Here is a 22,782-nt window from a genome sequence, read left to right as displayed (position 1 = left end):
CTAAATAAACTGCCAAATCGCTGCCCGTGGTGCTAACGGTTTTTATAAATAAATGCAAACACCGTTTTAAAAATAAATAAATAAATGCGAACAGCCACTTCTTTCAAATGTTTCTTGCCGTTGGTTTTTCACACCTGATGATGACCGTTTGCGTTATGGTCGAAACGTCGTGAGAATTTTTATTGTTTTATATATTTTATTATTTTATTGTTTCCCTTCAATGTGACTTTACCGAAAGAGCTAAGAATATGGCATGATGAGCTTAGAAAATCAGTATGCAGTGAAAGGTTCAAAAAGTGGCAGCTAACCGCTTAGATCATTAATGGCTGGCATGTATGAGATGTCAGTACTGCAAGTGAATTGATAATATTTGTGCAGAGATTTGAGAAGTATGCCTTTGTTTTTGCTTAGCTCTCTAGTTTACTCCCACCTGAAGCCAAACACTGACTTATGGAATTATTTTTAAGCAAATTAATGAATGTTTACATGTGGGAGGAAACAGGAGCACCCGGAGAAAACCTATGCGTGTGAGTGGGCAATACTCTATCCAATACCGATTGAGATTAGTCCACATATTTTCCTACTGCCTTCTCTTGGCAAGACAGGGTATATGGCACCTTGATGACCATGTCAATGGAGTTTTACAACACTCGTGTGATTCACCAAACTTTACCTCGAAGATGCCCCGGCCACGTTCAGATAACATTTGGGAGTTGGGTGCTTGGCCAGGATTTGAATGTGACTCATGGGAACTGCAGCTCAGTCTATGAACCACTTCACACCCTGTTCATTATCAGCATATGCTGCAGTCGGTTAAATGGAGTAATTCAGTCTATATTCTGACATAGTGATATAGACCGATATAACGTTGGTTTTTGCGCTTGTGCTATACAGCTCTCTGATGTGTTTTCTGTTTTTACCGTGTGTTGTTCCGCAAGATGTCTGACAATTCGCTTCACGTCTTGGGAGTTTCTTCAAAACCCGAAGAGGCTCTCAACACGTGGAGCGAAACCTCGGACAACTTTTGCCCAACGACACCCAGTACAATCTGAAAGCCTATTGGACAGCTAGACTGATTGATATGTTTGATGAAGGCACTATGAGGCCAATAACCTACATTACCCGTTGCTTAGTGGCAGGCGGTAAAAACACGTACACGGCGATTTTTAGTTTTTGTTGTCTGAGTGTAAGACGAGGGTTGCCTTTAATTTAAACTTTTGTGGTGCAACCGTGCAGATCCGCAGAGCGCCAGCACGCACGGCTCACTTATCGCCGTCAAGCCGCGCAAAGTTCATTCGGTCGTTTGTCCCACGTCCAAACAAGAGCGTCTGACGTAAATGTGATTCTCTACCAAGACGGACGAGACTTGGAGCGCATTGCTCCGGCTTTTTGTATGCTGCGTCGGTAGCGATGCCACGCCGGCACAATGACACATGGAGAGCGAAGCGGGGGCTGTGTTTGCCGATATGTGTCGCGATCATTGTTTCTTTCAGCAGTGTAAATCCTGCAGTCAATACAGGGCGAATTCCCACTTTTACATTGGCGAGGACGTGCGCCCCCGAGTCGTTGACATGTTTTGGCTAAACACACTTGGCTTGATAGTCCACTTGCATTTTTAAATGATGATTGCAGAGTAAACAAGCAGGTGTTTGGGTTACCTAGAAACCACTACTGATAACAAAAAGCTTTTACGGCGGCTCCGATTCTTTGAGCTTCAGAAAAACGATTCATCCGTGTCTGTGTGTATATCGTCTGCTCCGTGAATGCCGACATGTTTGCTTTTGAAACGCTCACCGTGTTTTCTTCAATTGGACTTCCATGGGAAACATGTGCACTTACATGCAAGTCCTGTTACTTCGACCACGTTTCCATGGGTGAGCCTGCCTCTGCCAGCCTTCATGCGTGGCAGTGCCCAGGATACCTTTGTCACATCTTGGAGCTCATTTTCTAATGTTTTTCATAAGCAGCGCACATGTGTTGATGGGACTCATTATATTTTGATTTAAAGCTTTCGTGACTGCAGGGATTCATATTCTTGGTTCTTTCGGTAAAGTCACGTACAAGGGAAACAATAAAATAATAAAAATATAAAACAATAAAATTCTCACGACGTTTCGACTGCAACACAAGCAATCATCATCAGGTGTGAAAACCACAGCAAGAAAATTTGAAAAAAGTGGCCTATATTTTTATTATTTTGTTTCCCTTCTACGTGACTTTACCGAAAGAACCAAGAATATGGGACTCATATTTGCCCAAGGATCCAATTTACTTGGAGATTCATCTGAAGTAAACTAACATTCAGTGGTATAGCCATGAAGTGTGCAGGAGTCTGTAATTGTACCAGGGCCCACAAACCACAGGGGCCCAGGCACTGGGCTACACAGAATGGGGACATTGGACAGATGCCCCATTTCATTTCATGCACCAGGGACCTTTCCAATCATGCTATGGTCCTGCTAACATTGCAAGTGTGCACGTGTTGTATAAGAATGATATCCATGCCTTGAGTGACAATGCCACCTAGCAAAGCTGTGTGCTTGTCTGTTCAATTGCCAACTGTTGCGACATCACTCGTCTTGCTCTGTGTCGTTTGATGGGGGATCAGACTGGGAGCGGTGAATGCATTTCTGCTTGCCGGGCTGTTGGTGGCCGGTTGCGTGACTGCTGAAAGGCTCCGTCTCATCAGCGTGCGCCTTGCTCTGTATTATTTGCCGTTCGTGTATGCCCCTTGTGTGCTCTCCTTTCTCCTCCCACTTTTCTTATGGCGAGGCAGCTCTGGGTGGGCTGCGGCAGTGGCACGATCGGCCGAGTAGGTGTGTCGGCCCGGAGCGTCGTTATTGGGTTGATGGGGGGAGTGAAGCAACGGGTGCTGTTTAGGATGGGAAAGGGGAGTAACTCTTTTATTTATGTTTTGTTGAAGCCTAAACTTCGATGGGTGTTTGAAACCGTGCAAAGTAAAATGGGCCGTCGAGTTCTCAGGCACCTCTCAGCACAGAGTGCTTCAAGAGGCGAGCCTCGGTGGTGGTGGAAGGCTCCTGTGCTGGGTTATGAAAGCGCTTGTGCTCGGGGCGGCATAGGGGCCAGGCTCTCCAGTGCTAATTGCCTCGGGGCGCCGTGTGTGCTGCGTGGAGCCCTTTGTGCCGGGCAGCAGGGGTTAGCTTTGCACTTGTGCTGTTATCCTCCGTAGGGCGTTTTAAAAATTCTTACAATTCTAGAAGAGGGCACAGACTTTCAGCACCAGTCCCCTAGTCGTTGAAATAAAAGGTGCAGCTTGTGTAATGTTAATGGTTCACTTAAAATATACATTGGATTAAAAAAATTATAGTTGCACGAGCAGAAATACACACATCAACTGTAGTAAGAAATATTTAATGTGTCACATCCAGAATTATATTGTTTTAGTTGGTTATCTCCTGATCCTAAGTTAATGATTTAATTTGCTCTAAGTATTGTTTTTTGTAATAATCACGCATTTATTCAGGAAAGCCTCACTGAATCTTGTGTTTTTTCAAGATGGTCCTCCATTTGGATGTTCATCAATTTGTATTTTTTAGTGTGTATGCCATAGTTTCCAGCATGTAATGATTAATCTCCCTTGTGATTCAATGAATTGTGATAATTCTGGGTAACTATTCAATTCAAGGATAGGTTATGTTTGACCATTAAAGTGAATTAGAGGCTCTAGTGGCTGCAGGGCTTACATGAACCAATTACACAGAACGCATCATACTACTATCAAAAATAATTAATGCCTCAAGTTTATTGGCTGGCTGCTAGTTGGGCTCCTCTACAACCCAAAAATAACTGTTGTTAGTGGCTGTGGTCCTTTTGCCACTGAAACTAGCGGGGTAACTGGCTAAACTAAATTTTCTGTGTGACAAATAAAAGTTTAATTGAAATAGCGGAAGACGTTTGGAGGACATAATAGCGACATCAAAGATGTGGGAGTGGCAAATACAGAATCAGAAGTTTATTATCAGAGTAAATTATCCATTGAGCTATACTGCTTGTTTTTCAAGGGTGACTCGACCAGCAGACGGACACGGCAACAAGAGTTGATACATACAATATAAAGTAAAAAATATAAATAAAGTACCGTAATTAAAACCAAATGATGTTACAAAACAATTTTTTACATTCGCATTTGTATTATTTTGACCTCAATGTCTGTTGAAAAGAGTACAAATATGGCAGTGATGATCCCCGGAGAAGAGACAAGTTGGTTCCAAAACTTTGGAGCAGCTGCATAAAAATCTTTTACACCAAGTTTTGTACGAAATCTAGGAATCGTGAACAAACAATCAAGATGTGTCACAGGTGTTATGGATTTCCTAAAGGTATTAATACATCTGATAAATAAAGTGCCTATCTACAAAATCGGGTACATTGAGAGTGATTTGGTCATAGGCAAGAGCCTTTTAGTCCCAATGACCTCACAGCTGGTTTTAAATCCACAACTCCTGCTCAAGGCCGTCCTTCCAAAATCTGGAATGACAGCATAAATGAGGACTTGAAAGAGAAAACTGTAGGCCTAGAGGAAGCGATTGCCATGACCAGAGAAAGAAATGCAAGAGGTTTGTCTAGTCCCATCTGTTGCCATGTGACGAATTATGGAAGAGGAGAGAGAGTGCTTTCCTCCACATGTTCTCGTGATGTACCAGCATGTGCTGGGTGCGTTCTGTGCCACTGCTCGTGCTTTGTGCAGGAGGACATCATCTACTCGTTTCCACAGAGGGGACCGGCGGCGAGACTCAGGGCGGTTCGAGGCATCTTCCTTACGCTGAGTGACATGCTGCCCCGAGTCACAGGCGACTCTGTCCGCAGGTGACTACTAAGCAGGGGTTGTGACAGATAACTGGGTGGTTCAGGGGTTGCGACAGATCACTGGGTGGCTCAGGGGTCAGCACACTTAGATCTTTGGTTTGTACTTGGGTTTCAGCTGCCTGTGAGTAAACCAGATTCTCAAGTCCAGTGAGTCATATAGTCTTCACCCAGTCACGATTGACTGCACACAATATTAATGATATTCATTTGTCTCATGCCATGATGCTGATAACATCATCACACAATTGGAGAGTTATATGTAAGAAAGCAAAAAATGTTGAACAAAAATTAGGGGTCACTTAGAGTGTGGGGGAAGAGAGGTCATCTGGGCCTCGAGTGCTGTAATGTGTATTATGTTTTGAATGGCTCAGGTACACCGATTACCCCCATCGTGATGGCTCTTTATTTTTGAGTGGCCTAGATGCACCGATGACTCCCATCTTTGTCTCTGGTTGTTTTAAGCAGGCTTTCGAGATAACACACTTTCCAGTAAAACAGGACCCGGTCTTGTTTGTGACAATGGTATTCGGTCTTCAAAGCTCGTATAGCGCCACATGTTTTTAGCTGCGAACTTGTGGAATGATTGCTGGAAAAACATGCATAGTTTATAAGGCACATTGGCAGTGTGGGCTCCGAGCTGATGCTATTAATTTCAACATGGTGTCTTAGTTCAGAGACTTATACATTAAGGACCTCATTTATTTTTCCAGCTAGAATCAAAGTTTTGTTTGATTTCACACTTGCATTTTACATTACTTGCGCAGAGGCAAATTGTGTTGACAAACTTTTATTAGCTATGTGTCATGCAGTGGCTGGAGGCGGTTGGATATTATTATTATAACTAGCCTTTTGCCCGTCCTAGGACGGAAGCTGTAATATTTACGAAATAATTGAGCAGAGTAATAATTGTATCTTGTGTAAATTTAATGGCAGTGAATCTTGCACGAAAAAATGTCATCAAACACTTCACTGAATTTCACTGTAGTATTGTATTAATGGCAGTAATGCTTGCACAAACTATTTCATAAAACACCTAACTTCGTGTCACTGTAGCACTGTATTTAACTGACCTTCAATTAGCCTTTTGCTCGTCATAGAATGGAAGCTGCAATCTAAAAGATGTACATTTACGTTTCCTTGTGTGATTGTACATTTTTTAAGGAATTATTGCACGTAAATACATTTTTCTGAACTTAAAAAATGAAACCTCGGTATACGATATTTTGTGTGAATCTCTTGTACTGTCTTAATGGCAGTGATTCTTGCACAAAACTATGTCATAAAACACCTCACTTCATGTCACTGTAGCACTGCATTTAACTCACCTTAAATTAGTTCAAAATCACTGCTCTTATACTTTATTTTCTCCTGCTTTATTTTCTTCTGCTTTTGCTCGCTGGGGTTGTAATCAATTTGAATTCGATACAATGTCTGGAAAATCATGGAGAAATGTAAAAAAATGTAAAGAAATGTCATATTTGAAGCGACTTTGCAAAAACAAATCTTTCCGCTCGACCTTCTTCCGCGTGAGTGTAAAACTCCACCCGCTCGTGATTATTTTATTATTATTATTGACGTGGGGGGGGGGGTGTAGCACGTTACACACATTTCTGGGCGATTATAGTAGTAATTCAGTTTGAATTAATGCAATGCAACTTATCAAAGATGTAGAATAGTAATATGCAGAATGTTTAAACAGAACGAAAAACCTCTAAGATGTGGGATTTATTTTGCTTTGCTTACAAGCAACACTGCAGACCCATTCAGGAGACTTGAACAATATTTGTTTCAATACCACACTAGATTTATGCAGCAGCCTTGATTCATTGAAGTTTTGTGAGCCCCTTTTATGCATTGCCACAATGCGCGCACAAGTTTTACCGCACCACCAAGTGTGGCCTTCTGTTACTTCGAGAACATTAATGAATATGAGCTTAGCGTCACATTGGAAGTTAAGCTTACATAATGCAGCGCTCAATTTTACAGTGAACAAACGCGTCACTTTCAGGGCTTACGTTTATATTTAAGTGAAACAGCATTCACCATGCAACGCTATCTTGTGTCTATAGCTCAGTGGCTTCCGTAATGCAGCCACGGACGATGCCTTCTCCTGAATTCCAATGCGCGGGGAACTGAAGAGGCGGTTGTTGCCGATTTCTGGTGTGGCATGCCTTGATTTTTAATCCTCTTGGACTAATGCAGTGCTGCCAGTTACAGATGCTTTGTGCTTGAAAGAGAGTCTCTTTATATTTCCCTTTCTCTGCGCCGCCAGCATTAGCATTATTCAGTGTGAAAATGCCAGCAGCGGGGCTTTGCCTCGTTGGTGAAAAGAAAATGCGCCTGCTGAGCCGGGGATTAGGCGGTGTGCTAAGCTTTCACACAGAAGTCTGTATTATTTAGTGAGTATTCATTTACTGGTATTAAAGTATATCATAGTCTGATTTTTTCAACTATCTCTTTCTTTTCAGCTTAACGTTATTATGGCTTCTTTATACATGCTAAACCAATGTTTAACAAACAATTTAATAATAAATATGTTTTGTGCATTGGATTGGCCCATGGTACTTGTTGCATATGTCTGCAAAAAATACATTCTTTTAAGTCTTAAACTAAGTATGCCATTCAGTGGCAAGAACTGTTTTATAACCGTGTAGAAATTTGCAAGCCTGTTTTCCATTACATTTAAATTTTCCTCATTAAAACTGGTTTCCATTGGCTACATTCCTGAATTGTTTTTTCATTCATACAATCACTGTTTTATTAATTCAAAAGATTTAATTTGACAACAGGTTTATCCTAACAGCTCACTTGACCAACATACAGTGAATTAGTGTTTTTGCAGATGTTTTTTTCCTTCACATTGATACAGACAATAAGTGCAAATATCCTCTACCAAACATCAAGCCCAGCCCGCCATGTCCTATGCTTGACGTGTTTTACCGAGAGCCCTTTTTCGCAAAGAGGCAGGTGGTTTTGTCCTTCAGTGGTGTATGTTAAAAAGCTTTCCACCGGACATCTGTCCACTTTGATTCACCTCGAGGATTAGTGCAACTGTCACTTCCAGTATCGCCGTGCTCAATCGGTCACTGGTCCCATGTCAGTCCCTGATCCCTGACCTTGCCCGCTTGAGTGTTTTGTGACCATTATCATTACATGCAGGGCTCATTTTATGTAGCTCTGCCCAGGTCGCTGGCCCAAAAAGTATTTCTGTCCCCGGCAAACAACATCCAATGTAATTGTCGCTCTGCGACTGTGGCTACTCTTCACACGTCCGCTTTCGTCTGCAAGTGACCCAGAATATATTCGTTGAGAAATTAATCCCTGATTGCACAATTGCGCACATAAGCGTTATACATGCAAAGTTTCGACACCATTGAGCAGTATTATAAGGCATCCTTATGCTGGGATTCTTTAGAAAAAAATTGGCCAATGATGTTGCCACTTGTGCTAATGGAACAAGTGCAATACATTTTCGTTGGGAAGTCTCACAGTTAGAAGTTTACCATGTTGCATAATAAAATATCGCTGGAAGAAGACGTCACAGATCTACTTCTGAAGCCACTTTAATAGGACTGTCTATGCACTCTAAATGGTGCACTGTCTCGCTTGCCCTGCTCAAGTGGTGTTTATTGCCTGACAATAAAACCAAAATAGCTTGTCCTAAGAGCTGAAATGAGCAAAATAAATACGCAATAATATATATTTGGCATTATTTGTTTTTGTGTGCAATCATTGGTTGCTGGTTTGAGACCATCAACTTGCTGCACTTTCGAACTTGGCTTATACACGGATTCCATGCGTGGATCTAAACCTCGGATCTCAGCAGTGCTGGTTCAGTGCTCTCACACAGTGTTAGTCCTTGAAGCCAGCCAGCCAAATCCCCGATGCTTTGATTTTTAGCAACATGTCATGGATGACTGCTAGGAGACTCGGGGAATGAGCCATGCTCAGGGAATGAAATGAGGGCAAGTGCCCATAATCCTGGCTATATACACAGGCACTTTATTTTAGAAGTAAGGTCTTGTGGGCTGTAAGCATCACATTGCTAATTTTCAGAGCTTGTAATCCTCCAATCAATTGCATTAAAGGGCTTAAGGGTAATTTAAGAATGAGTGGAGTTTATTTGTTTTGTTTTAATCAGGATCCAAGGTACAAGTCCGCTGTTTTTTGTGGTCCCAACTAGTAGTGCAGACGGAAAACTTGAAACAGTGAAACATACTGCTAATGTAGCTTTCAAATATGTTTTTTTATGGTTGTACTACGTTGTTTGTTTTTATGTATGTTGAACTTCTTTCGCACTGCACGTAGCTCCATATGCTGACAGCTTCTTCAGGAACTGAATTGAATAAGCTTCCATGCTGGACAATGTGGCAACACCCAAAGACACATCAGCACAACCTCAAAATCTATGCAGTATTCTACTGGTATTTTACAGATTGTTAAGCGTACATTTACAATCGATGTCAGAATAATTTGGCCATTCTCTGTTTACAGTTTTTTTAACAAAAGGTACAGCCACACAGGTAAGATTTTAGGGCTGTTATTTTCTCAAGAGCATGCTGTTTTCCACAACTGCCGTGTGCAGTTAATAAAGCATGGCCGGAAAACATGACACACATCAGTCGGCAGTTGGAGAACCGTTGATGAACTTTGCCATCTCTCTCCATGTGCCTCCCCTGTTTTCCCAGTTCCAGCATGGTAATTGAAGGCCGCCTGGTTCATGTCGCCTACTGGAGGGAGGGCGATGGCCTGCTTCTTCTTGGACTGCCTGCTGATAGGTTAGAATTCCCAACTTAGTGCAATGGCCGAAGACCAGATATTTAACTTATTTCACTTAGTAACACCTTAGGTGTTACGTATTTAACAATCCAAAGATTAAATACGTGTTTATGTTCTAATTACATGCATCGAATTGTACATTTGAGAATTAAGTGTTTATAATATATTGCAAATATATGCTAATGTTAACCTACCAAATACAGTTTACATGAATCATTTAATACATGCTCAAACTCCACATTTCTAGTCAGAAACCAGTCTTGCCACAGTAACCTCCCCCCCCCCCCTTGACTTCCAACCAAGTGGTTTGATCTAACCAGGTGGTGTTAGTTTTTTTTACTGACCTCGAGACGAAAGAGAGCCTGAATAGACCGTGACCAGGATTTGAACTCTGCTGTGTCCTTGTGATCACGAGCCCAGTGCTTTACAGAGCGAGCTGTCCTGGCCGTCAGTAAAAGGTTGAATGCAAATGTGACCGTGAGATGGCCATTGATGATAACCTCCCTTGGTTTTCTCAAACACCAGGGTGCCTTTGGCTCGGCTGAGGAACCTGATATCAGACCTGGCGCGGCTTCTGTCCCTTCTCCACGGATCCCTGCACAAGTAAGCGTACCTGTGTGTGCCTTCTCAACAAAGGTGGACACGCCTGAATTAATTACTTGAATTATAAAAGGCACACAAACAAGAAAAGGCGTTTATTGAAATGCCAAAAGGAAATAACACTGGTTCTGCTGGTAAAAAGGTCCTCCAAATTAATATTATCCCAGTCATGAAAAATTTAAACCAACATGGAAATGGACGCTCTTTGGAATAGATGGGGGGTTTGTTCTGAAGGAGGAATATGCCTGGACACTGTAGCTTAATATTAACTTTTTGAACATAAGACAAGACTGATGAGATGCACTCTTAAATCAGAGCACATCCATCCAAAATTCAGATCCATCCACTGGTTCACAATCCATTCCCTAGTTAACTACAAGATCACCCTCTTTGTCTTCAATCTCTTCAATGGACTCGCTGGGGTTCATAGCGCATGTTGCGAACCGCTTCCGACACCCCCACTGATATAATAACCTGTTATTATTTCCAGGGCATTTAATCAGCGCACAGAAGGGCCAGGCCACCTGGACCAGCTGTTCAGTCTGCTCTTCCAGCATTGCCTGGAGCCGGAGTCACTTTGCACCTACTCAGGGCCGGGTGCTCCTGCCGCCTCCAGTCCAGTAGGGCTGCACCCACACTGCTCCGGGGCGGAGTTTCTCGACAACCTCCCTGCTGCTCCCTGGCTGCCGCTACCCCAGGACATAAAGGCAAGGCAGTGTCCCTTAAAGGCAGGGGAGGGAAACATTTTAACTGCCGAGAGCAGAGTAGGACTCTTAAATACCTTGGCGGGACACACAACAGCATACATTTTAGTCACACCTGTCACTGCAAAAAGCCTCTTGCATTGATGGGAGTGACCGAGCACAATGAAATGATAAACGCGGTGTCTAAAATAGCACGCCCCTAGGATCCAATTAGTTGCTTGACGTGATGGATAAATATTAGTTGTGGGTTGTTTCGAAGTGGTTATATGCCTCATTTGGCTGCAAGTGATTTTAATTGAAGTCGTGGGCCATATCCAGCCCATGTTGCCATAGGTTCCCCACCCCTGCTTTCAGGATTTTTCTATCTTCAGGAAGCAAATTAAATATGTATGAAATGAAGATCTCAAGTGGATTCAAACTCAATGCTTTTCTTGTTCTCATGTAAAGTACATTCGTCTGTAAATATGTCATTTGAAGGTTGTACATTAATACCTCTGTTGTGAATTTAAAATTATGATTATTCTGATGCAAGTAATGAGGAAAATAATAATTCTATACTTATTCAAGAAATCCTCATTGAGTCTCAAGACATTTTTAGATAAAAGCACTGATTGACACATTTGAAAACTGAGGCATACAGAGAATTAATCCACAAATTCAGCAAGTTGCTTGTTGGAATGCAACATTGAATTTGTATTGTATTATAATGCTATCTCTCTTCCAGGTAGTAACTCAGAAAAATAAAAATACCTATTTTTGTTTTTCTCACCATTCAGGTCGACATTGACACAACATTGAGTGAGCTGGAATCGGCAGACTTTCAGGAGCTGGTGAGATAATGCGATTCACACAATTGTAGTGACTCAACTCGCACTACACAATTACAGCTGTGCTTTATAAAGCATCATGATGCATATATGTACATTTTGGCCCGGCTATAGCAAGGTTCTCATTTTTATATTTGCTGGGCCCCAATTGCTTTGTTCTGGGCTTGCCACCGTGTTGCTCTCATTCCTCACCCATTTTTCCCTGACCCCCGTTCTGTCCCTCCCTCCCCTGTCCCTCCCTCCCCTGCCCCTTCCTCCCCTGCCCCTCCCTCCCCTGCCCCTCCCTCCCCTGCCCCTTCCTCCCCTGCCCCTCCCTGCCCCCATCCCCGCCAGTGCCCCCCAACCTTTGTCCCTCTCATTCTTGAATGTAGATTTTTTTTCTCCCCTTCCTTTTTGGAAAGTGTTTCCACGTATGATTGCATTTAGACACTATCTACAGTCAGATTAGTGTTGTATATAGGTGGGGGACACACATACTAGGTGAAGATTAAATGAGGTGGACATGTGAGGAATGGGTGGGAAGGTTTGAATACACACGCAACTTATCAAAGGCAAAGATGAAAATAAGCCCTTAAGCTTGGACTTCAAGAATGAGTCTTCAGTGTGGATGCCTAGAGGGAGGGAGTTCCAAATATCTGGGGCAGCAGTAGATAAATTGCAACCTCCACAGATAGGAGGTTGACTCTGAGGTTTGCCAATAAATTTTCATTGCTGGAACAGAGTTTACAGCGAGGGGAAGTAAAAAGACACATGAGAGGGTAGAAGTATGCTGCAACATCATTTAGAACAGCAATGAACATTTAACCTCAGTTTATGGCAGCTGAGGCTGTAATACCTGTACTTGTGTCTGCACGTTACTGGTTTCTGTGTAAGTCCTGCAATACAAATTCAGGATCATTAATTATTTGCTTGAGGGTCAACAATTTGCCATGTTTTTTTCAGTCAGAAGATTATTATTCCATGCGGAGACTGTACACAATCTTGGGCTCGTGCCTCTTCTACAAGGTGAGCACAAGCAGGCATCGCAGCCATCACAAGCACTTGGCAGATTAGGAAAACTTGGGAATGGCTCACTGCACCGCCAAACCTGGAAGAAAAATGCAATTTCGGTCACACAGGAATACATGCCACTGATGTGACAGTCGTTTGGATTTACCCGACACAGCCTGCTGACCATATGAACACAATACATGCACAACTCTTTTAATTTAAAGCTTTCGTGGTTCTTTTGGTAAAGTCACGTAGAAGGGAAACAATAAAATAATAAAAATATAAAACAATTACATTCTCACTGTGAGAATGTCATTGTAAACCCACTGCTGAATTAAAAACTCCCCATACCCTGCGGGTCATGGGACTATTTGTATTGAGCCATGGTGCAAGGAATGAAATGAGGTCCCCAAGTAAAATGTTCCCTTCTTCATAGCCCAGTACCTGGGCCCCATCTGACCCATAGTTCTCGGCGCAGTTGCACCACCTGCATATTCTACAGCTATGCCACTGTGGGTGCCATGTGCTTGTGGTTAAGGTCTGTGTGTGTGCGACGTGCGTGCCTTTGCCGCAAGTAGGGCTGCCTCGTCGCGAACCACCTACCGAGGGAGGAGCTCACTGCCGTCACGCTCTACTGCCGCCTGCATGGGCTGCTGCTGCTGGCGCGGAGCCCCAGGGCCGGGCAGCTCGTTGTGTGGCGCGAGCTGTTCCCACGGAAACCACGTACTGCCGTCGCCACGGGATACTCGCCGCCAGAGGGCGCGCGGCACTTCCTGCTCATCGTCGGCCTGGTAACTGCCCGATTCATCGGCATCGCAAGCGAGAAATACAAATGAGATGGTGAACTGTTCCCGATGAAGAATTGGATAAATAAGTATTTTATCATATTAAAAGTATTATACATAGTTCATAGTTCCATTTATTTGGTATCGCCCTGTGAGCCATTCGGCTCTTGAATCGGGTGCAACCGCAAACAAAAAAAACATGAACAAGAAAACATCTTAAAGTGACTGTGTGACTGTGCAAACAGAAAATCCAGGAAAAAAACCATCAAAATATTCCTGAAATAGCACCGTACACCAACGCTGTGTGCAAAAATCCCAGTGGGATGCAAGTCAAACAACAACAACCACAAAACAACTAAGATTAAGGCCATCAGTCTAACTCTGTACTACAATAAACAAAAACATGGCCAAACCAAAAAACTTTTCGAAATCACCAAAATAAAGCCATAAATGTAATGTAACAGTGATCATAGGGACTGTGACCGAATGTATAACAATAAACTACATAAATAACATGTAACACCAAACCCTAGAGCCATAGCTGGCTGCGTGAGTCACTCCACAACAACAGGAGCATCAGTCGGAGTATCACATTTTTCAATGCACCTTTAAGATCAGCACACTAAATCAAAATACAGATAATACTTTGCAGCGGCCATCCGGAGCGAAACATTTTATTTTATTTTAGACCACTGAATAGCAGTGGCAGCTAGGGGTGTACAACTCCTAGAGAAGTTTTAAGTGAAGATCTCATAGGTAGTGATTCAAGTTGCTGTTTATTGGCAATAGCATTCCAGACCCTGGGGGCATCAATAGCAAAGGCCCTTCCTCCGGTTTTTGTACGGCAATAGGGAATGTGAAGCTGGTAAATGAGCGAAGACCTGAGGTCAAATTGTTCTTTGAAACAGAGAGGAGATCCAGCAGGTAGTCTGCGGATTTTGTTTGTAAGTACATCGTGAATAAATAAGATCTGGTGCACAAGCCGTCGAACATTAAGAGACAGTTGGCATCCCTCATTATACTAATAATTTTAGCATCATCTTATAGAGTGTTGCCTTTTTGGCATTTTATTTTCGAATCTAAGGATGACCTTTTTTGACTGATGCTCATAGAAACGAATATATCAAAGTTTTTCCCTATACTCTTAACAGGCGTTGGGCAGTGCTTATCTCAATGTTAGCATCATCTCGAATTGTTTGTGATATTATACAATTAAAGAGCTGCGGTCTTAAGCGTGCCCCAAAGTTAGCAGCTTCTTGCTTGCACATTGCACGTGATGGATTGCTCCTGATGTGAGGTGAATGGGCCAGTTTTCGCCTGTGGCTGCCTCCCCTTGTCCCGCCCAGCCCTCCACATTATTTATGGTTATTAAGAGGCTTAGTGGTTACTCCGGGTACTCCTCCATCAATCCTTTATACCACCATAAAGGGCGATGCATGGGAAACACAGAGAGTCACTGTGGTCGTGAAGCTTGGCTGTAAAGAAGGCTTATAGGCAGGGGCAGGGCGCGGGTTGGAGCAAGTGTTTACAGGCTCACTCAAGCAAGGCAAATGTTTTCGGTAAACTGTATTATATTTAGCAGGATAGCATGTAGCTGCACAAATGATGTCATTGTGTGCTTGAGTTTTAAGAGACGGAATAAGAAAACGAAGAGGAAATAAAACAAACAAAAAAACACTCCAAAGTTTTGTGGCTGCCTTAACCCGCACACGCATTAATTAACACACGGGCGCTTTCACACGCAATCGCCTAAATTCAGATTAATCCAAATGCCTGCGCCTTTTGTACGCATTAATAAAGAAATGCTCTCTTCCCAACGTGTGCCTCCCCCCTTGGAATTGATCCCTGCTGATGAATTGTACTGCGCCCTTGACCCTGCCACTTAGAAAGGGCCATGCCATCAGTCACCCATCGGGGCCATGCCGGGGTAATGAGGGCAGCCCAGTGTGGGTCGCGGTGGCGAACGTGACGTTGTTTTGGCGACTTGCCGTGCTCTTTTGTTGACCGGGTTTATGGGGATGACCCAGAGGCACTCACAGCAGCTCAGCTAAACCAGCTGCAAAGAGGAAAAAGTCTGTAAAGTTATCTTGTAAATACGCACCCACTAAAATGACCTTGATTGTATGATACTCATTAATAGTCACTGATTGTACTGCTTGAGCCTCGAACTGGATCACCTGGAATGCACCGATTTCCTCAGATCTTGAAAGCTAAGCAGGTTGAGACCGGGTGGTACTTGTATGGGCCACCACCATACATAAAATGCCTTCACTAACCCACACTTCGAGACTTCACGTCGCCTGCAAGTGCACCCAGTCTGGCACAAGTGCTGTGGCAACGTCACACGGTGGCGAATGGCAGCTGTTGTCATCATCTGCTCCACTGTGTGCGCGTGTTTGCGCGCAGGGTCCCTGCCTGCTGTCCATGGTGCTGGAGGCGGGTGGCTGTTCTGCACGTGCTGTGGGCTCACCTGGCCCGGACCCCGGCTACGTGGAGGAGGCGCGTGCTACGCTGCTGGCGCTCGACTCGCTCTCCGTGCCGGCGCGAATCCGCGAGCACCTCGAGCGACCGCCACTGCCCGAGCTCTCCTGCGCCGACTGCTTCCTGGGCCACTCGACTGGTATGCCGCGTGCCGTCATAAAGCCTCGCCGGGCCCCACCCAAAACAAGTCAGCAGAATCACGCATTTTCTCAATGTAACAAAATAAATATAAAAAAATGCTCAATTGGTTTATGGGTTAGGTTAATTAATAATCCGACATCGTCAACATTTTTTAATTTTAACATGTACAAGCGTATAACACGCAAATTATTGCAGTTATAGCTCATTGGTAAATTGAATAATAATTCTCACAAACAAATTTAGCATTTATATACGACATTTCGCTGGAACCTACATCGAGCATCCTCAGGTCATGAGACCAGGAGGTCAGAATTTCATATTAAAAATGTGGTCAGATCATAATGGTGTCTAAACCAAAAATCAATATGTATCATAATATTGGCTGCAAAATCCTTCATGTTTTAATAATTGTTGCTCTCAAAATGGTTTTGGAAATAATTGACATCTTAATTTTATTAATTAATCTATTCATTACTATTTTGTCTGACTGATTAGAGCATTAAAACAATGCAAAAATGCAAATGATAACATTTACATTTCTGGGAAACAAATTTTACGATTATTTTCACATCGTGAAAATGTATATCATATCATCAAATATGACAACGCCACTAAGCCTCTGTGCGACGGGTGATACTCGGCTGCAGGTGGCGGTTCGACAGTGTTCAGTCCGGGCCACCGCAGGACACAGTCCTCTCCGGGTTTTCGTGGACCCCGGAGACTCAGTCCCAGCCCTGCCAGAGGGAGACAGGATGGAGCGGACTCACCCGCACCCGGCGCCACTGCGCAGCGCTCGGCCGAGGGCGGCGTCCCGGGCATGCCCGGGCGCAGGGAGAGCCAGGGGTCAGGGGTCTCTGCTGGCAGTGGAGGTAGCAGTGGAGTCACCAGTGCGTTCAAGGTGACAGGGGACACGCACATGCACACAGCACTGTCCATCACACACATGTATTATTAGGTGGCGCCTGATGCCAGAAAGTCAAAGGTAAGCGAGGCCATATGTCACAACGCACTGCACATATTATTACTGAGGCTCAGAAAGGCATACTCATGCACCTGTTAAGTCCTGACGCTCAGACGAAGGTATTTTTTTGTTAATGCCTGAGGCTCAGAGAGCCAAACTCTCCAGCAGTTGATTGATCATGATGACAATATTGTTACATAAATTAATATGGATGAGTCTGGCTGAATAGCTAAAGCCTTGCAACTGGAGTGTGACAAACCCTGGCTCAGGCTGGTGCTGCTTTAATTCTGTCACACTGGGACATCCATGGCTATACAGTGGTACCCCGGAGATCGAACTTAATTCGTTCCAGAAGGCCATTCGAACACCGATTTGTTCGAACACCAAATACATTTTCCCCATAAGAATTAATGTAAATTACTTTAATTGGTTCCAGGCACAAGAAATCTCTCATTATAAAGCATTTTTACACGAAGTTTACAGTAATTACATGCATAAAATCATACAAAAAAACAATAAATACATGGAATTAATGAATAAATATATGGAAGAAATGAAATAAGTGAACATTGAACTTCACTTTACCTGTAGTAAGGAGAGTTGATGGCTTGAGTGGAAGGTGGTGAGGAGGAGGAGGAGGTGGTCAAAGCTTTGTCTGGGCGTCATGCACGCTGCTGCCACCACGCGTCTCAGCCGTGTACAGGTTCTTTCAAGTCGCGATTGCCGTTCCACCTCCGAATTTCGTTCGGTTTCCGGGGCAAAAAATGTTGGGAAATATGGTTCGAACACCGATTTGTTCGAGTTCTTGTGCGTTCGATCTCTGAGGTTCTACTCTATTAAAGCAGGGACTTCAGGGGCTGTAGCCTGGGGCCTTGGATTTCGAGTGACACCAAAACATATATCCAGCTTTATAATGGTTGAAACAATACTGTTGTACTATGATAAACCCTATTGGTAATTTGGTAACTAAAGCCGTAGCATCATTATTTGTACGACTACCAGCATGCGCTGAAATTAAAATAGCTTTGTTTGCTTTAACTGAGGTTAACGTTTCAAAATCAGAACTGAGATGACCAAGGTTAATAACAATGGCAATGTTTTGGGCAATGGCCCTTAATAACCGAGAGATAAAGAAAAGCCATTGTCTGAAATGTTGCCTGACATGTTTCCTTTGAGTGAAATCTATTGACGCATGTGTTGAGTTTTGTTTTTTATATGCTTGCGCGCCACTGCCAACACAATATCACAAACTTTTTGTTGTTTAAGTAACAATTTAGTGGTTTGTAATCAGGCATGGGCGTTAGTAAAACAGTAAAGGGAACATTTGAATATAGACAGCGGGGCCTCAAATACTCTGCATGCGCCAGGCACCCATCAAACTTATTGCGGCTGTGGTGACTATGCACAGATTACGAAGAAGAGATCCAGTCCCTTTCTGCTGGGCGGTGGCTGGAGGGAGAGCGCCGATGCTGACACACAGGAGATGAGCAGCGTGTGCAGGCAAAGTTCCGCGTGTTAAACACCACACCCACGCGTCACATCCAATTAGCTTCATTTGATTAAAATGGGCATGGATTTTTTTTTTTATCCAGTTCAATAACTTAATAGCGTGATGTTATTGCAAATGATTAATACAAGGTGCTCGAACTAAATTTGCAGCTGATCATTGTTCAATATATCTAGCTGGGTGGCAAAGAGGCTTTTTTTCACAGATGTCCAAAATGAGCGGCTCGCAATCGGAAGGTTGAGTGAGAGTTTAAATCCCAGTCGGGGGTAAGCTCTGTCCTTCAGCCCATTCATTCCTCCAGGGTTGATAAAATAAGTACTGCCTTGTGGTTAGGTCAACAATGTGGTTGTCCTTTGAAAAGACTTACCCCTACCAGAGCAATATGGAAATTTTACTTCTGGCTCAGTGCTGTAAACAAGAAATAAGTGCTGCCCCATGCTCAACTGAGCAAGGGACCACATTAACCTTTTACTTTATAGAAGGTAGTCATTTAGATATCGATAATTGTTATTTAATGATTGCAGTAAACAAGTAAACATCCACTGAGATCAGATGTTTCTGTCTAACACTTTCCAATTAAGGTTGAAAGCGTCTATAGATTATCTCTGTTTGTCTGCTTGTAACATGAGGTCACGATAACTCGCATGAAGATGATCCAATATGAATACAATTTTCATAAAAAAATGTTTATCTATGAAGGACTTAAAATTGATCAAATTTATCAAGCATTGCCCAAAATCTGGAGACACAAACCAGAGCAGAAAAGGACTATTTGCAAATTTAAAACCTGTCTTGTGATCCATAGCTGTTGCCTTGCGTATTTCTAATTAAATACCTCTGAGGACAAATGCATGTTGGAAAGTGCTACATAATCCGTGCGTGTGCACGATTTTCTCCTTACTAGTTGATTTTATTTTACTTGTATATAATGGATGTCATTTCAGGCTGTTGTGCTGGTTGATCTCGGGCTGTAATGTTGTGTATGGTCTCAGGTTGTTGTATTGTACGGTATGTTTGATTCCAGTCTGACATTTGTTGTGTGATATTCAGGCTGCCGTAGCTTTGATTTTAGTCTGGCATGCTGTGCGTGTGATATCAGACTATTGTATCTGTGATTCCAGTGTGACATGCTGTGTGTGATCTCAGACTATTGTGTGATTCCAGTCTGACATCCTGTGTGTGATACTCAGACTGTTGATTTCGGTCTGACATTCTGCGTGTGATCTTAGGCTGACGTCGGGCGCCGAGAACACGCTGTTCCACTACGTATCGCTGGAGGTAGCGGAGGGTGTGTACATCGCCCCTGCCCACAGCGACGTGGAGCGTCTGGGTGGCACATTGCACGCTCAGCTGCTCGCCAGCTTCCACCGCTGCTGCCTCTCCATCAGGGCGCTCTTTCAGCAGGGCAGTCCGCTAGCGGTAAGCCAGGAGCTCAAAGTCGCTAGCACCGGAGCCGTCAGCTGTTGTAGCTAAAACGTCTCTTTTGCATGGAGACTTGAATAAAATACAGGGTCATTTATATAGATAACCCATGAAAATAATTAATGCTCATAACGCACCTTTTGTCCAACACAGCCAGTTTGATTTGGTTACAACATTCAAAGATGCATAAGCCGAGATCATTAGAATTCAGTGGATAATCCGTAAATGAATCACCCTGTGCAATGTGTCTTTGAAATACCGGGCTAAGTAAGGTGTGTGGTGCTTTGGTTTGTTTTATAAACAAAACCGTGGGACACGTTGTATTCACTGTATTGTGGTTTACCATTGATATTATGTGGGCCAGCACTCGTGTTCCATTTATAACTTTGAGCTAGTGGTGGAAATTTCACATTTCTCTGGCAGAACCATGATAGATGGCGACAGCTTGCGGAGGCTTTCTTATCAGCAGCAAATTGGTTACGGCTGAATTTTTGATTTAAAGCTTTCGTGACTGCAGTAATTTATATTCTTAGCTCTTTCGGTAAAGTCACGTTGAAGGGAAACAATAAAATAATAAAATATATATAAAACAATAAAAAAATTCTCACGACGTTTCGACCATAACACAAACGGTCGAAACGTCGTGAGAATTTTTTTATTTTATATATATTTTATTGTTTCCCTTCAACGTGACTTTACGCAAAGAGCTAAGAATATGGTTACAGCTGGTCGTAACGAATATAACACACCTCAAATTGTATCTCTTGCCGCTTGGAAAAGAGCCTTTTCGTGTCAAGGAGCTCTCGCGCGGTTATAAAATAAATCTCATTTATCTCATCGACATTTCACATGTTTTTTGCGATCTCTTCTTCTGAAAACAGCGAACAGACCGGCCGGACGTCCTCCAGGGCTCGCTGCCCTCTGACCTCAGGGGTGAAAGGTCACCGCTGGGCCGCGTGAGGGAGCATGGCGTGCTCTTCAACTGCAGTGCACCTTTTTGGAACGACCCTAAAAAGCCTGCGCCGACGCTCACCTACTGGGTGCTGGGGTGAGCTGCTCCACTCGTGCCTATTAAATGCTTTCCAACGAAGGTTGATGGAAGTTATGCATTGGCTCAGTACATCTATCCATAACGCAGGGAGCATTATATAGACGATCCATTATGAACCAAACTGTAGTATACAGTTAAAGTGTTGTCTTTGGGGTTAGGTTGTGTTCAGCATATCCTATCAGTCTTGATTTGAAGCTTTCGTGACTGCAGGAATCCATACTCTTTGGTTCTTTCGGTAAAGTCACGTGGTAGGTATAAAATAAAATAAATCACTACGTTTAGGGCGCAACACAAGCGTCCGTCATCAGGTGGGAAAGCATGGTCTGCCTCAGCAGCAGACCATGTGCATTGCACCAACACATCTATCTGAGCCTGCCTCAGCAGCAGACCATGCTTTCCCACCTGATGACGGATGCTTGTGTTGCGCCCGAAACGTCGTGATTTATTTTATTTTATACCTACGTGACTTTACCGAAAGAACCAAAGAGTACAGTGATTGAAAAAAGTATTTGATCCCCTGCTGATTTTGTACGTTTGCCTACTGACAAAGAAATGATCAGTCTATAATTTTAATGGTAGGTTTATTTGAACAGTGAGAGACAGAATAACAACAATAAAATCCAGAAAAACGCATGTCAAAAATGTTATAAATTGATTTGCATTTTAATGAGGGAAATAAGTATTTGACCCCTCTGCAAAACATGACTTAGTACTTGGTGGTAAAACCCTTGTTGGCAATCACAGAGGTCAGACGTTTCTTGTAGTTGGCCACCAGGTTTGCACACATCTCAGGAGGGATATTGTCCCATTCTTCTTTGCAGATCTTCTCAAAGTCATTAAGGTTTCGAGGCTGACGTTTGGCAACTCGAACCTTTAGCTCCCTCCACAGATGTTCTATGGGATTAAGGTCTGGAGTCTGGCTAGGCCACTCCAGGACCTTCATGTGCTTCTTCTTGAGCCACTCCTTTGTTGCCTTGGCCGTATGTTTTGGGTCATTGTCATGCTGGAATACCCATCCACGACCCATTTTCAATGCCCTGGCTGAGGGAAGGAGGTTCTCACCCAAGATTTGACGGTACATGGCCCCGTCGCACCAACTGTTGTCACCTTCTCACCAAGCTGCTTGGCAATGGTCTTGTAGCTCATTCCAGCCTTGTGTAGGTTTACAATCTTGTCCCTGACATCCTTGGAGAGCCCTTTGGTCTTGGCCATGGTGGAGAGTTTGGAATCTGATTGATTGATTGCTTCTGTGGACAGGTGTCTTTTTTACAGTTAACAAGCTGAGATTAGGAGCACTCCCTTTAAGAGTGTGCTCCTAATCTCAGCTCGTTACCTGTATAAAAGACACCTGGGAGCCAGAAATCTTTCTGATTGAGAGGGGGTCAAATACTTATTCCTTATTAAAATGCAAATCAATTTATAACATTTTTGACATGCGTTTTTCTGGATTTTCTTGTTATTCTGTCTCTCACTGTTCAAATAAACCTACCATTAAAATTATAGACTGATCATTTCTTTTGTCAGTGGGCAAACGTAAAAAATCAGCAGGGGATCAAATACTTTTTTCCCTCACTGTATATCCTATCAGGTTTTCTCAAAGCACTACTATGGGCATCTTCAAACAACAGCTGGCACCGCGGTTTGTTAATTATCACACCTCCCAAGTTCGCAATTGAACGTACGCACAATTTGTGCCTGTAACAAATA

General features: G+C 43.2%; 1 protein-coding gene and 1 long non-coding RNA gene across 5 annotated transcripts in view; one reads left to right on the top strand and one right to left on the bottom strand.

Annotated features, from left to right (window-relative positions):
* INTU (inturned planar cell polarity protein) overlaps positions 1 to 22,782 on the top strand; it is a 43,393-nt gene that overhangs the window by 17,874 nt on the left and 2,737 nt on the right. For all 4 annotated transcript variants that reach the window (XM_032960871.2, XM_032960872.2, XM_032960873.2 and 1 more), the window contains 12 exons: positions 4,709 to 4,827; positions 9,516 to 9,605; positions 10,132 to 10,209; positions 10,697 to 10,913; positions 11,687 to 11,740; positions 12,680 to 12,742; positions 13,306 to 13,518; positions 15,919 to 16,132; positions 16,782 to 17,032; positions 18,504 to 18,595; positions 19,832 to 20,021; positions 20,906 to 21,072. In XM_032960871.2, the coding sequence (XP_032816762.1) occupies positions 4,709 to 4,827; positions 9,516 to 9,605; positions 10,132 to 10,209; positions 10,697 to 10,913; positions 11,687 to 11,740; positions 12,680 to 12,742; positions 13,306 to 13,518; positions 15,919 to 16,132; positions 16,782 to 17,032; positions 18,504 to 18,595; positions 19,832 to 20,021; positions 20,906 to 21,072 (1,748 nt within the window). The remainder of the gene's footprint in view (positions 1 to 4,708; positions 4,828 to 9,515; positions 9,606 to 10,131; positions 10,210 to 10,696; positions 10,914 to 11,686; positions 11,741 to 12,679; positions 12,743 to 13,305; positions 13,519 to 15,918; positions 16,133 to 16,781; positions 17,033 to 18,503; positions 18,596 to 19,831; positions 20,022 to 20,905; positions 21,073 to 22,782) is intronic.
* LOC116946063 (uncharacterized) lies at positions 12,141 to 16,088 on the bottom strand. Its single transcript, XR_012945410.1, has 3 exons — positions 15,983 to 16,088; positions 13,331 to 13,522; positions 12,141 to 12,824 (listed from the first exon to the last, which is right to left on the bottom strand). It is a non-coding gene; the product is annotated as an uncharacterized LOC116946063 (long non-coding RNA).

This window comes from Petromyzon marinus, chromosome 26, assembly GCF_048934315.1.
Source record: "Petromyzon marinus isolate PM22_M1 ecotype Great Lakes invasive population chromosome 26, UKy_Petmar_22M1.pri1.0, whole genome shotgun sequence".
Classification (NCBI taxonomy): domain Eukaryota; kingdom Metazoa; phylum Chordata; class Hyperoartia; order Petromyzontiformes; family Petromyzontidae; genus Petromyzon; species Petromyzon marinus.
Note: the sequence above shows the minus strand (reverse complement) of the source record. Positions and strands in the feature narration are given on the sequence as shown.